At 36.8% G+C, this 14,837-nt stretch overlaps 1 protein-coding gene across 1 annotated transcript in view; it reads left to right on the top strand.

Moving 5' to 3' along the window:
- The window catches only part of OSBPL11 (oxysterol binding protein like 11), a 96,853-nt gene that overhangs the window by 69,736 nt on the left and 12,280 nt on the right, over positions 1-14,837 (top strand). Inside the window, exons 9-11 of the mRNA XM_080796263.1 lie at positions 373-871; positions 3,798-3,984; positions 13,319-13,501. Coding sequence (XP_080652389.1) covers positions 373-871; positions 3,798-3,984; positions 13,319-13,501 — 869 coding nt within the window. The remainder of the gene's footprint in view (positions 1-372; positions 872-3,797; positions 3,985-13,318; positions 13,502-14,837) is intronic.

Genomic DNA, 14,837 nt, shown 5'->3' on the forward strand with positions numbered 1-14,837 from the left:
AATTAAAATTTCTCTTCTATATTAATCAATCATCTGTAATTTATTTTTAAAGTGGGAAAGGAAAAAAGGCATGACCAGCATTTGAGTTTTGCCGTCATTTACCTGATATCCAGTCTAGGAGTTAGAAGATTTTTTTAAAAAAATGTCTTCTACCTGACCCTCTTGCAGTCGTGCGTTGGTATTTAATCTTAACCACTTGACTTTCATTTCCTTTTAAGCATGCTTATTTTTTAATGAGACCAGATACTTTTGTGACTTTGTTTTTAATACTCATCTAGAATGAAATGTTTTCAGAAAGGTAGGAATAGTTTTCTGCAGATACACACGTGGATTAAAATTTTCCTCTTTGGTTGATTTTTGTTGTTGTTTCAGGTGGTGCTTCCTACATTTATCCTAGAGAAGCGTTCCTTGCTGGAAATGTATGCAGACTTTATGTCTCATCCAGACCTATTTATAGCCATCACTAATGGAGCCACAGCTGAGGATAGAATGATTCGTTTTGTTGAGTACTACCTTACCTCATTTCACGAAGGCCGTAAAGGAGCCATTGCTAAGAAACCGTACAATCCTATCATTGGAGAAACATTTCACTGTTCCTGGAGGATGCCAAAAAGCGAGGTGGCGTCCAGTGTTGTCAGCAGCTCTTCCACCCAGGCAGTCACAAATCACGCTCCTCTGTCAGAGGAGACTTTGAGCCAGGTGGGATCAGACTGTTATACAGTCAGATTTGTTGCTGAGCAGGTTTCCCATCATCCTCCAGTCTCGGGATTTTATGCAGAATGTGCGGAAAGGAAGATGTGTGTAAATGCGCATGTCTGGACTAAGAGCAAATTCTTAGGCATGTCGATAGGCGTGACCATGGTTGGAGAAGGTAAGTAGAAAAACTGTTCTCCAATTTTTAATATCAAGCTATAATCTTAAGTTTGGGGAAGCTAGATAAATATAAATTTAAAATGTTACATGTGCCACTTTTTTCCATTTTTTAATGTGTTCCAGAATGGTGGGGAAGGGGACCTCATATTTATGGAAAAATACAAATTATCTTCAAATTTTTTTCCTGATTTTAAATATAAAAAATAGAAAAGTATCAAGGGGGGAATAAACCGTCCCTAATACCTCCATCCAGAGAAGGCTGAGTTTAGCTAGCATTTTGTATTTTTTCTGTTCTATTTATGTTCATACTTTTATTTTGTTTTATAAAGTTGGGATTAGTTCTCTCTACATAGTTTTGTGTCCTGCTTTTTCTCTATATATAGTTTTCTCTATATAGTTCTCTCTATACAGTTTTGTGTCCGCCTTTTTTCAATAAATATTCATTTTCCCATGTCATTGATAATACTTTAAAATATGTTTTGATGACTGTATAATACCCTATGAAATGAGATATTTGCCATCTTTTATTTAACCATTTCCTTTATCTGGACTTTGAAGTTGTTTCCATATTTTCATTATTGTAAAAAGCACTCAAGAAATATATTACCTAGAAATATCTTCTAGTTTGATCTTTTATAGCTCCTGAAGAAGTAATATTTTAAAACATCGCCAGTCCTTAATTTCTCTTCAGCAAAAGGTTATGAAAAAATAATTTAAGGTAATACCCAAAAAGTAAACAACAACAAAAAGCTTCCACAAAAATCATTGCAAAGTTAATGAAAATATAATGGCAGAAGAAACCCTACCATCTTAATGTTAAAGGAAAACCCTTGTGCATTGAATAATATGTTCAGAATGTAAAATTACAGTGTTAGCATAGCATAATTAAGCCGATGTATGATACTAACATTTTGAGACTGTGTTACAATACCTCTGAAGAAAATACTTTATCCCCCTTTTCAGTTTTCCCCATTGTTAAGATCTGTTGTGATATGAGTCTTAGCAATTTCCAAATAATGTTTTAAGTTAATCAAAGCTTCTGTAACTTTAGAAAGTATTCATGTTTTATTAGTTAAAATTTTGCCATCTTCTTTTATAAGTTTCATAACATTAGCTCTAAGATCTTCATAAATCAGTTTGACTTTATAGATGAAAAAAACAAGTCCATAGAGATGAGACATGTTCAAGGCCACAAAAGTTAAAGCATAGCGAGATTTAGAACCTCCTCCTTTAACATACTCTCCCTGAGGACAGTTAGCTGTTACTGAGAATCTGATGATGGTAGCCTCTTCAAGAAGGAAATACTTCAGGAAATAAGGAAAAGCATTAATATCTTAACCTTGCATTAATCATGAGGAAGGTCTAAAATAGGTGATTTTTGGTATTTATGTGCTTATTATATATTTGTGGAATGCCTTTTAGAAATTAAATTTCTTTAGTAACCTCAATAGAAAGTAAACAAAATCAGAGAATGGGACTTAGACAGTTCATTTTGTTCTAATAGGAACATGTTTTTATTTGTTAGGGGGAAATTCCATTTAATGATGATGTAAGTGAGGTTTTAGAATTCTTTGAATCTGTTGTCCTGTATATGACTATTCTCATATACATATATCATATATATATATACATATACATATACATATATCATATCATATATGTTCAAAACTGACTGATTTTAAATTATTCAGATTAAAATATAGTTTTAGAATAAGAGATCAGAAATACAGGTTATAAGGTGATATATTTTTAGAAAAGTAATCAAAACATATGTTTTCTAACTTAAAATGAATCAGCAGTTACTATTAAATCCTTAAAGTATACCCGAGTATGTTGTCTGTATGCCTTCTGACAGCTCCCATTACATATAAGTGTATTACAGCCAGAACCAGTTTCCTTATGAAATTGCTTGATAATTCTTTATTATTGCCCTTTGTGAAGACTATAAAGGTTATACAAGAAAATAGTTGGTGTTCCTTTATATAAAGTAGACTGCTTGAGAATCTCAGTTTATCTGTTTGGTTATTCTAGGAATTAACTATATTAAAATACTTACTATAACTCTTGCCCTTCCTTATTTGCAGACATTAAGAACAGAGTAGTTAATGAGCATTCATTAAGAGAAAGATACCATTAGAGTTCAGTTCAGTATTTAGTCTGATAGTGACCCAGATAATGAGCTTGCATTAGTAATGTAGCTCAAATATCCTTAGTGTCTCTTCTTTATCTAGTATAAGTTGATTATTCATTAATGTAATTTCTCTTCCTATAATTTTTCTTTTAAAAAACCATCCTTAATATAGCATCACTTAATATAAAGCCTTATTAGAACAATATTTGTTTGAAAACTGTCACTTCCATCTTTTGTAGCCTCACACCAAATTCTTCAGAATTTTGCAAACAAAGTTATTGCTATGACCATAGTTTTCATGACAGAATTAGTTTTTTTCTTCCTAATATACATAGAACAAAGAATGCTTTTTTTCATTGAACTGAGACAAAGTTCTGTAACTCTACAGCATTAGATATTAATTATTCCCAAACTAAGAAAGTTGTTAGTACTAATGATCAGACCATACCATGATGCAGTATAGCATATTCTTAAAATCTGACTTAAGGTTTTATTTTTAAGACTCTGTTAGAGGGAAATCTTGATCTATTTCTACTGTAACATTTTCTGGTCCCATGAACCCCAAAAGGATAGCAAAGTCATAATGAATGTAACCTAGATTCACTATTACCAGGAATGTTACAAATACAATTTTAAGTGAAATTAGTTTAATCCAAAGTTAAATGAAAATTAAGCAAAATAGTGATGTTTGTTTATTAGGTTTGAGAAAAACTAATAATGGATGTTTTATAACTGTCTCTCTCTTTTTTTTTTTTTTTTAAGATGTTAACTATCTTTATGTTTTCACATTCAGGTGTCCTCAGTCTATTGGAGCATGGAGAAGAGTATACATTTTCTCTACCGTGTGCATATGCCCGGTCAATTTTAACTGTTCCTTGGGTAGAACTGGGTGGTAAAGTCAGTGTCAACTGTGCAAAAACTGGGTATTCAGCCAGCATCACTTTTCATACTAAGCCATTTTATGGTGGCAAACTACACCGGTAAGAACATTTTAATGATACCTGGCTCTTATTCTACTGTTTATAACTCCTTATTCTTTCCTGCTTTGTTTTATGTAGATGGAGTTGGAGTTTTATTTATGTCTATTTTTTTTGAGACATTGTGGGCATCATGGTCTAGTTTTTTGTTGGTTTGTTGGTTTGTTTAAGATTTTATTTATTTATTTTAGAGATAGAGAGTGAGAGTGCAAGTTGGAGGGAGGAGCAGAAAGAGAGGGAGAAGCAGAGCCTACGCTGAATGGAGAGCCCAGTGCCAGGCTCGATCCCATGATCTGAGATCCTGACCTGAACCAAAACCAAGAGTTGGACACTAAACTGACTAAGCCACCCAGGCGCCCCCATCCTGATCTAGTTTTTAGAATAGTGACAGATCTATCTACTCCTACAAAATTTTCCTTGTTAAATAGGTAACAAGATGAGAGTAAAATTCCTAACAAATGAACATTCAGTCTCTGGCCCAATTTCTGCCTTTAAAGGGGCTCAGACTCAATCAAGGCCTCAGTGAAGGCAGCTGTTGGTACAAGGTAGCATGAAAATGTATCTAATCATATGAAATAGTTCAGGTAGTGCAGTGATGGAATATGGCCTTTGCTAATCCCATCAGGAAATGGCCAGTTCCTGTACCCCCTTCTCAGCTTCTCTGTCTCTTCAGCACGGGCCAGATCATCCAACCTATGTGAAGACAGGTTGTCTAATAGAATCTTCAAAAGGATACTGACTCCTTTCCTAAAGCCCTTCATGTCTATTCTGACTTTTCCTAAAGTAGGGATAGTTTTCTCTGTCTGTAACTCTTCACTGAAAAATACATCTCTTGTTGATGATTTTCACAAAGTAAAAATCTGAGCACTTTGATCTAGACATGGAACATTACCAGCATCCTAGAGACCCTCTTCATGCCCTGTTACAGTCACACACACACACACACACACACACACACACGTTAACCATTTATACCCTTCCCTCTTAGGGTAGCCACTATCCTGCTTTCTAACACTATTGATTAGCTTTTTCTGTTTTTGAACTATGTATTAAAATGAAATCATACACTGTGTTCTTTCAGATTTGACTTTTGCTCAATATTATGTTTTTGAGGTTCATCCATGTGTAGCATGGTTTATTCTCCTTACTGAAGACTATATTACATTGTATGGCTATGCCACAATTCACTTATTCATTCTAACGCTGATGGGCATTTGGGTAGTTTCCAATTTGGGGCCATTACAGATGGTGCTGGTAGAACATTGTTTGGTGAATGTCTGTGTGAATTTCTGTTGGATAGATACCTAGAAGTGGAATTACTGGGTCATGGGAAATGGAAATTGAACTTGAATAGGTACTGACCAACAGTTTTAAGTGGTTATTACCAAAGTACTCTCCCTCCAGCCAATTGCATATACCTGTTTTACTTTTTCACTCTTAGAAATGGGTACTTAAAAATTTTAGAAGTGGAAAGAGAGATTGTTTGGTTCCCAGACACCAAATGGGCCTTTAAAAATACAGACTTCAGGGGCGCCTGGGTGGCTCAGTGGGTTAAAGCCTCTGTCTTTGGCTCAGGTCATGATCCCAGGTCCTGGGATCGAGCCCCGCATCGGGCTCTCTGCTCGGCAGGGAGCCTGCTTCCCTTCCTTCTCTCTGCCTGCCTCTCTGCCTACTTGTGATCTCTGTCTGTCAAATAAAGAAAGTAAAAATCTTTAAAAAAAAAAAATACAGACTTCAAAACACTAACGTCAAGAATTATAATATACACACATATTACCCAAACAAAACCACTAGACATTATCAAAATAATCATCTCTTACCCTTAGAGAAGGTATTATTGTGGTTAACACTTTGCTTTATGTGCTTCTACTTACTCGGCTTATAGTAATCACAGGATTCACACCTTAAAACCAGCTGAGGCTTTAGATGTTGTAGACCAACATTTACTAGGTGCGTATATCCCTTTGCAACATGTCTGAAAACTGATAGTTCAGTGACTTCAAACATTTATTATTCACACAAAACTCACAGTGAGTGAGGGGCAGTCCATTCAGACTCCTCTTATTTATATGAAGTTAGAACTGAAACCTATATCCCTGTAACATTCTTGCCTTGGTGAAAGTATTCCTCAGTCTCTCTATATGCTTGAGTAGAATGCTTAGGAAAAACAACTACCATGATAAATCTTCCCAAGCCAGCACTATCTTATTATCATGACACTAGGTTATTTCTTAGTGGCCTGTTGCTTATTTTTTTCTCTCGTAAGTATTATTTTCTGGATAAGGAGACATGGAGTGATTTTAGTTGTCTTTTTCCAAACTATTTCTGGTCCCTGAAACTTAATTCTGAGAGTGTATGTGTATGTACATATGTATGTGTTACTTGAAATCCTACAGGATTCATACTACCTGTAAAAACATTTTAAAAACGTTATTTATACACAAACTTATTCTCTTGATTGAGTTGTCTTATTTCCCCCAATATGGCTATAAGTTTTTTGATAGAACTGTACTGTTTTGGGCCTTCTGTTCCATCTATACAGTGTACATAGTAAGTGATTTGTAAAGTTTTGCATATTTTTCTTTGGAAATATGATTAGGAGTGAGTTTCTCTCTTCTTGGAGATAGAATCTAGTCCGTCCTTTCAAACTGTTCCTATTCCTTTAATATATTACTCCTTTAACATATGACTGATTAATCTCTTAGATATGAACTCTTAGATCTGATTTTTTTAGAGCTTCACTCAGTTTTTATCCCCTTCCTCTTCCTAGGAGAGCCCTGCAGAGGTTTGAAAACAGCTGTTGCAGGCTCTCTTCCTTTTTTTCTTCTTGCACTTAACATCTTCATTTCTTTGAAAGTCATTCTTAATGACATGAAGAACTAATAGGATAGTTTTTTTTTTTGAAGATTTTATGTATTTATTTGGCAGAGAGAGATCACAAGTAGGCAGAGAGGCAGGCAGAGAGAGAGAGAGGGAAGCAGGCTCCCTGCCGAGCAGAGAGCCGGATGCGGGACTCGATCCCAGGACCCCGAGACCATGATCCGAGCCGAAGGCAGTGGCCCAACCTACTGAACCACCCAGGCGCCCCAGGGTACTTTTGATATTAGTATGTTCTCCTCAGTGCCAAATAGTTGGTATTAAGTGAAATGAAAATGCTAGAGCCACAGGCAAGAGTAAATCAGTGCATATTAACAACATGGGTGCCAGCTGCTAGGGCAGTGAGGGTCAGACTCTCGGGGGACACTGATGCTTGTAAACACCCACATGTACAGAAAGTTGTGTTGGAAAGTTTAATTGAGCTAACCTGTGAAAATCCAACCCAAGTCATAGTACCTTTTTTTTTACTTTCAAATTAAGTATGTTTATCTGTATTCCTGTTAAGTCCTTGCCATTTAAATGTATCTCTTAACTCTGATACAAGAATACAGTATACTATTTTGCTAACAATTCTGATTTTTTTAAAAATATTTTATTTATTTATTTGACAGAGAGAGAGGTCACAAGTAGGCAGAGAGGCAGGCAGAGAGAGAGGAAGAAACAGGCTCCCCACTGAGCAGAGAGCCCGATGCAGGGCTCAGTCCCAGGACCCTGAGATCATGACCTGAGCCGAAGGCAGAGGCTTAACCCACTGAGCCACCCAGGCGCCCCAACAATTCTGATCTTAATTCTGAAGGCAGTGGGGAGCCAATTAAAATGTTAAGCATGGAATTAATATATATTATTTAATTACTTTTATCTTTTGAAGTCATTTCAAACCTCCGGAAGAATTGTACAAGCTCTCATGTATCCTTTGTCTAGTTGTTAGCATTTTGTTTCATTAGCTTTATCAAAATCTTTTTCTATATACATATCATTATCATTATTATTATTATTCCTGAAACATTTGAGAGTTATAGACCTCCTGACACTTTAAAATATTTTAGTGTGGGGCACCTAAGTGGCTCAGTCAGTTAAGCAGCTGACTCTTGATTTTGATTCAGGTCATCATTCTGGGGTCCTGGGATTGAGCCCCGTGTTCGGCTCCTTGCTCATCAGTGAATCTGCTTAAGGATTCTTTCTCTCTCTCTCTCTCTCTCCCTCTGCACCTTGCCTCACTTGCACGCAAATGCATTCACTCCATCTCTCTCTCTCTCTCTCTCTCAAATAAATAAATAAATCTTTTTTAAAAAAATAAAATATTTTAGTCTGAATTTCCTAAGAACAAGGAAATATATAGAATCACATCTCTCATACAATCACAGAATAGTTGTCAAATTCAAGAAATTTAACATTGTTATGTTAAATTAATATTATTATCTAAGTACAGTCCATGTTAAATTTTGTCAGTTTTCCCAGTAATTGGCAGTATTTTTTCTCCTACCCAGGATCGTGCATTCATGTTATTGTTATGTCTCTTTAGTCTTCTAGTATATTTCCATTGCCTTTCTCTATTTCTTATGACAATGACAGGTCAATTTTATAGACTACTTCTCAGTGTGGGTTTGTCTTTTTTTTTTTTTTTTAAGGTTCAGGTTATGCATTTTTGGCAAGAATACCTTAAGCAATTTTGTGCCTGGAAATTATATGTTTTAAGTATTTATTTCTAAAAAGACCTATCTGGTGGCAGGTAAAGAATGGACTGGGAGGCAGGGGGAGTGAAGAGAAATTAGAAGAAGGGAGACCGTTTAGACATTCAGAGTTGACCCTTTAAGGGTCAGAGGACAGCTAAGATAGCTTTGGATGACATCCTAATTATTTGTTGCCAGTAATAAACTTCTCTAAAACATAAGTGTTTGAAATAGCAGTTTATTATCTTTCATAGTTTTCTGGACTGACTAGGTTCGGTTGGGTGATTCCTTCATGTTGTCCTTCATGTTGGTTGAAGCTTCAGCCATCTAAGGGCCTGACCCACTGGATATCCAAGGTTAGCTCACTCATGTGGGAGGAGACAGTAGATCTGGCTGCGGACCAAGAGCCCAGCTGGGACTGTCATTCAGAGGGCCCACATGTGGCCTTTCTGCATGATTACAGCTTCTTCGACCTTGGCAGCTAGATTCCTAGAGGAAGCATCTACCAATATTCTAAAAGCCGTATTGATAAAAAACAGGTTGATACCTGGTTTTCATACTTTGATTTTTTGAAGACCCCTAATAATTTTAAATAGACATCCTCAGTTTTTTTAATGGTCAGTCATCATATTTGCTTTCTTTTTCCCCTTCATACCCTTTACCTATCCACAAGACCACACTCACTTGATTTTTTCTGTCACTTGGAAGTACTGCCCTTTTCTCTAACATAGTGTCTTTCCTTTGGATTCACATACAGACTCTTTCCAGAACTGTTGACGGATACTTTCAGCCAACTAAGTTTCCTCATTTTTTCCATTCTGATCTCTCCCAGGACCAGTGGTTTCATCTAATTTCTCATTTAAAAGATTCTGTTAGAGGGGCGCCTGGGTGGCTCAGTGGGTTAAAGCCTCTGCCTTCGGCTCAGGTCATGGTCAGGGGCTCCCCCTCTCTCTCTGCCTGCCTCTCTGCCTACTTGTGATCTCTGTCAAATAAATAAATAAAATCTTAAAAAAAAATAAAATAAAATCTTAAAAAAATTTCCTATTAGAAACTGTCTTTTCTGGTTTTGATATCTTTTCTTTTTTGATTTTACAAGAATATTATAAGGAAGGCTTTCTTTTATGCCTTTATTAATGGTGTGCCTCTCTCCTCAGACAGCCTAGTTTTTTACTGCTATCTACAATCAGAGCAGACACATTATCTGCTGTCTGCATTTGATATAAATACATTATCTTCCACTTGTCTTCCCTTACTCCCTCATTTTCCACAACTCTGTCCAGTGCAGCCAAGTGAGCCTACTTAACTATTCCTCTTGTCCATGTCTATCTCCTGATCCCATTTTCCACACTCACTTTAGGATGATGATGATTTTATAAAGTCATCCTAAAATAAGGTCAGAATTAGCGGTATAGATAAATAGCACTCTATTGTCTGTCTGTCTAGTAGAATGATACTAAGATTATGTGAACTGTCTGCCAAGTGACACACTTTCCTGCTTACTGGAGGTACAGTATAGAAAGGCTACCTCTGCCTTCAAGAAACTTTCAGTGTATGGGGCGCCTGGGTGGCTCAGTGGGTTAAGCCTCTGCCTTTAGCTCAGGTCGTGATCCCAGAGTCCTGGGATCGAGCCCCACATCGGGATCTCTGCTCAGCAGGGAGCCTGCTTCCTCCTGGCTCTCTCTCTGTGTGCTGCCCAGCCTACTTGTGATCCCTCTCTCTGTGTCAAATAAATAAATAAAATATGAAAAAAAAAAAGAAAGAAAGAAACTTTCAGTGTAGTATTAGAGCCCAGCACCCTATCTTTGGAAACTGTTTGTAAGGCTTTTTGGAAAAATGTCGTATATTTAAAAAGTCTATTATTATAATAATCATAGCAATGGAAGAGGGATTAGATAATTATTATACGTGAAAAGAAAATTTAATTCTGACTCATGTTAAAGTAAAAAAGGAAGCTTGATGCTCAACATACTTCTCATTGTTTGATAAAGGAAGCCTATCATGTTTTCAAGAGAGACAAACTGTTTTCCTGGTATTAAAATTTAAAGGGATTTGTTGCAGGTATCCTTATATAAGTGACATTTAGAAACACAAATAGGCAATGTCCCCTTCAGTAGTTCTGCATAAAATGTAATTATCCTTCATGTGAGTATTTCATATATATATATATCAATAAAACCCAAAGTTAAAATCTTAACTTTCAATCAGTAAAAACTTTCTTTTTTTTTTTTTTAAAGATTTTTTTTTTAAGTAACCTCTTCACCTGATGTGGGGCTCGAACTCACAATCCTGAGATCAAGAGTTGCATGCTCCCCGAACTGAGCCAGCCAGGCACCCCAATCAATGAAAACTTTATATATGAAGCCAAATTAATATATTCAGTGATTTTGTGGTATTCCAAATAGCTGTAGAGACAGAGTCTAGACCATCTAAAAGGCTAACTTGTTGTCATGTTTTTAGAAAGTGAGAGAATAATGCCTTATCAATTATTAAATTATTCTCACTTTAGAGATGAGTAGGATGATAGCTTAAGATTTAGCTCTTAGTATCTTAAGGGCCACATATTCTGTGTTATTGGTAGGTACCAAGGTCTAGAGCTACAGGCCCTTTCTCTTTTTTTACCCAACATAGGGCTTGAACTCATGACCTTGAGATGAAGACCTGAGCTGAGATCAGGAGTCATGCTTAACTGACGGAGCCACCCAGCTGCCCCTAGATCTATGTGCTTTATACATTCAGATATTCGTTTATTTACTGGCTATAATTGCTTTCATGCTACAGTGACCGAGTTAAGTAGTTGTGAGACAGTCTGGCCTGCAAATCCTGGTATTTACTTCCCAGTCCTTTACAGAAGAAGTTTGCCAGCCCTGCATTAGGCTGTTAGGAACAATTACTATAAGCAGAATGAGGTGAGGCCCTTCTTCATCCTTGTGTTGCTTTTGCATGTTCCCCGTGGCACACCTCTAGTATGTGTGACTCTTGTTCCCCGCTCTAGCCCTCTTCGTGCTGCTCTTGCCCTGTAGCTGCACCAAGCAGCAGAGACCCCATGTAACTCGGCATGCGTGTACAGGGACCTAGGTGTGCTGTTTTCCAGTGGGAAGGCTTGTGCGGGAGATGACTTGAGAGATTGTGCTGTGGCAGTAAAAGATCAAGTGAGGAATATTTGATGGTCCCTTAATTCTCAGAATTTGGTTCTGGGTATGTGTGGATGGAGAAGGGAACGGATAAAGTACTCAGTGTCATCTCCTCATATCCTGTTTGGTTAGAAACAGATTTTCAAAGAAGGGAACAATGTTGGCAAATGGGGTCAGAGAGGAAACATGGATGTCACAAGAAACAGGCAAGAAACCCTTCTCGTGGAATTATTTAAGTTCATATGCTTTGAAGTATAACCGAGTTCCTATCTGTACTGTAATCAAGCAGACTTGTAGCCATGGTGTTCTTTTGTGTCCAGTGAGCTGTCATTACGCATAGCTTTTGATTTTGGACGTTTGGTTTGCTCTTGGATTCCAAATCTCTCCTACCTCCATCTCCAAAATCTCGTTCATAGATCATTTGCTTATTGGTCCCTATATCTCTGCTTTGAGTTCTGAGTTTGCAGACCTTTAATTAACTTCTCCTGATTGGAAACGATGGATGGGCTCTTTACGTTTCGCTGTGTCCTTCTGGTTCCTAGGACCTTGGCTTATTCCTGACAAATACTGCTTCCTGTAGCCTGAACCACTGGGCTTTGGTCCTGTGGACTGCCTTTTGAATCCAGATAAACCGCAATCACTGGCACACTGATTAGACCCTAACATTTGCCCACTATTCTCTAAGTTCTGAACCTCTTGTCTTATCTGAACCTGTTGTTACTTGTGTCCTACGGTGAACACAAAATGCTTCACTAAAAATAATTCAACCAGGGACTCCTGGGTGGCTCAGTCGGTTAAATGTCTACCGTCAACTCAAGTCGTGATCCCAGGATCCTGGGGTTGAGTCCCAAGGCTCCTTGTTCAGCAGGGAGCCTGCTTCTCCTTCTGCCTGCTGCTCCCACTTCTTGCTCTCTCTCTGACAAATAAATAAAATCTCTAAAAAATTTTAATAAAAATAATTAGACCTGTTTATTCTGATCTTCATCCAAGCCACATCTTATCTGTCTATTGATAAACTAGCTGGATAACTTATTCTTCATTAAACTTTCAACAACAGTAGTGTTTGAGTTCTCTTGGAGTTCTCTGCTGATGATGATAATTTTTGTATACCCGTACTCTTTTAATTTTTCTCTTTTGGCAAGAGAATATTAAATTTTTTTTTCAATTTTTCTGCCTCTTACTGGTTTATCTGGTTTCTGTGTTTAAAATCGTGCTTATACCAGAACTTCAAATATAGGGACTCCAAACTTTTAAGTGAATAGGACTAGTTTTTTTAAAAAGTTAAATTGTAATATTGTAACATTTTAAAACTGTAATAAAAAGGAAATGTTAATTTTTTCATATTTCTATTTAGTTTTAGTATTATAGTTTTATTTGTAGCAAGCATTTAAAGATCACACTTTGTGATCACTTATGGTAACTTAGTCTCTGGTTTGAGTCCCAGTATTCTTTCTAAAAGATTAAAGTTGACATTATTTGAAAAAATTATCTAGCAAGCTATCATGGGATTTACAGTCTGGCTTGGCACTGACAAAATGAAGTGAGCTATATAACCAATTTAAACAGAATTCAGAAAGTATGTCTTTAGGTTTCAGAATACTAAGAAACAAGCCTAGTTTCACTTATTAGAGCACATTTTTGTTTCTTACCTGCTTCTAGGGTTACAGGTGAAGTAAAGCACAACATCACCAATACTGTGGTATGCAGAGTGCAAGGCGAATGGAATAGTGTTCTTGAGTTCACTTACAGCAATGGAGAGACAAAGTATGTGGACTTGACTAAATTGGCAGTAACAAAGAAGAGAGTAAGACCTCTGGAGAAGCAAGATCCATTTGAGTCCAGGTATGTCATCCCCACATCCATCCAGGAAAGATGGATGCTCTAACCAACACTCTATCTAAGCCTTTTCATAGTTTGCAGCCTTAGGCAAGTCACTTCACCAGTTCACAGTCAAAGGATTACTATCTTTATCATTAAAAACTCTTAACAAATTATTCACAAAAGACAGATGCCCCAACAGAAAAATGGGCAAAGAACATAAAAAGGCAGTTCAAAAGTAGAGGAAAAAAGGCCCACTAAAAATGAAAAATTACTCAGTGTATTTAGAATTCAAAGAAATAGAATTTAAACAACAAGATAAATTAGTTTTTAAAATAATACCTCTTTTTTTTTTTAAGATTTTATTTATTTATTTGAGAGAGAGAGAGTGAGCGCACAAGTAGAGGGGTAAGGGTCAGAGGGAGAAGGAGAAGCAGGCTCCCCCACTGAGCAGGGAGCCCAATGCAGGACAGGATCATGACCTGAGCTGAAGGCAGACGCTTCACCGACTGAGCCACCCAGGCGTCCCTAAAATAATACCTCTTTTGAGAAAACGTGAGCAAATAGTCATTTTCATACTGCTGGTACAACCTCCCTAGAGGGTATTTTGGCAATAGATGAAGTTTCCTAGATGTGTTCATAGTGGTTGCTTCTAGAGAGGAGTACTGGGATCTGGGATAGGAAAGAGACTTCCTTTTATAGAAACCTCCCCACCTCTTTTTTTAAAAGATTTTATTTATTTATTTGAGAAAGAGAGAGAACCAGTCGTGGGGGAGGAGGGGCAGAGAGAGAGAGGGAGAAGCAGACTTCTCGCTGAGCAGGGAGCCTGATCTGGGAATTGATCCCAGGACTCTGGGATCATTACCTGAGCTGAAGGCAGACTCTTCACCGACTAAACCACCCAGGTGCCCTACAGAATCCCCTTTGAACTGTTGAAATTTTATATCTTGTGGAAGGATTGCTGTATCAATTTAAAAAAGAAAAATGGAATAAATGGAAGCATTAAACATCTTAAGATTGTATAAATAGAACTAAACCATTTATAATTATATAATTATATAATTATATAATTAAATCTAACCATTTATAATTAACCGAAGACTCAGATTGTATCGAGAAACAAAACAGTAATAATGAGGGAAAAGTTTTCTTCTAGGGATTTATCCTAAAGGAGAGGTTCTTTTTATTTTATTTTAATTCCAACATAGTTAACATAGAATGTGAAACTAGTTTTAGGTTTATAATACAGTGATTCAAAAGGAAAGGTTCTTCAGGTTTAGTCTGTGGACCCCCAGCTGTCCTTGAGATTTTCAGGAGGTTTTCAAGTTGAATTTTATTTTCATAATATTGCTAAGATGTT

Source organism: Martes martes (genome assembly GCF_963455335.1).
Source record: "Martes martes genome assembly, chromosome: 1".
Taxonomy (NCBI): Eukaryota; Metazoa; Chordata; class Mammalia; order Carnivora; family Mustelidae; genus Martes; species Martes martes.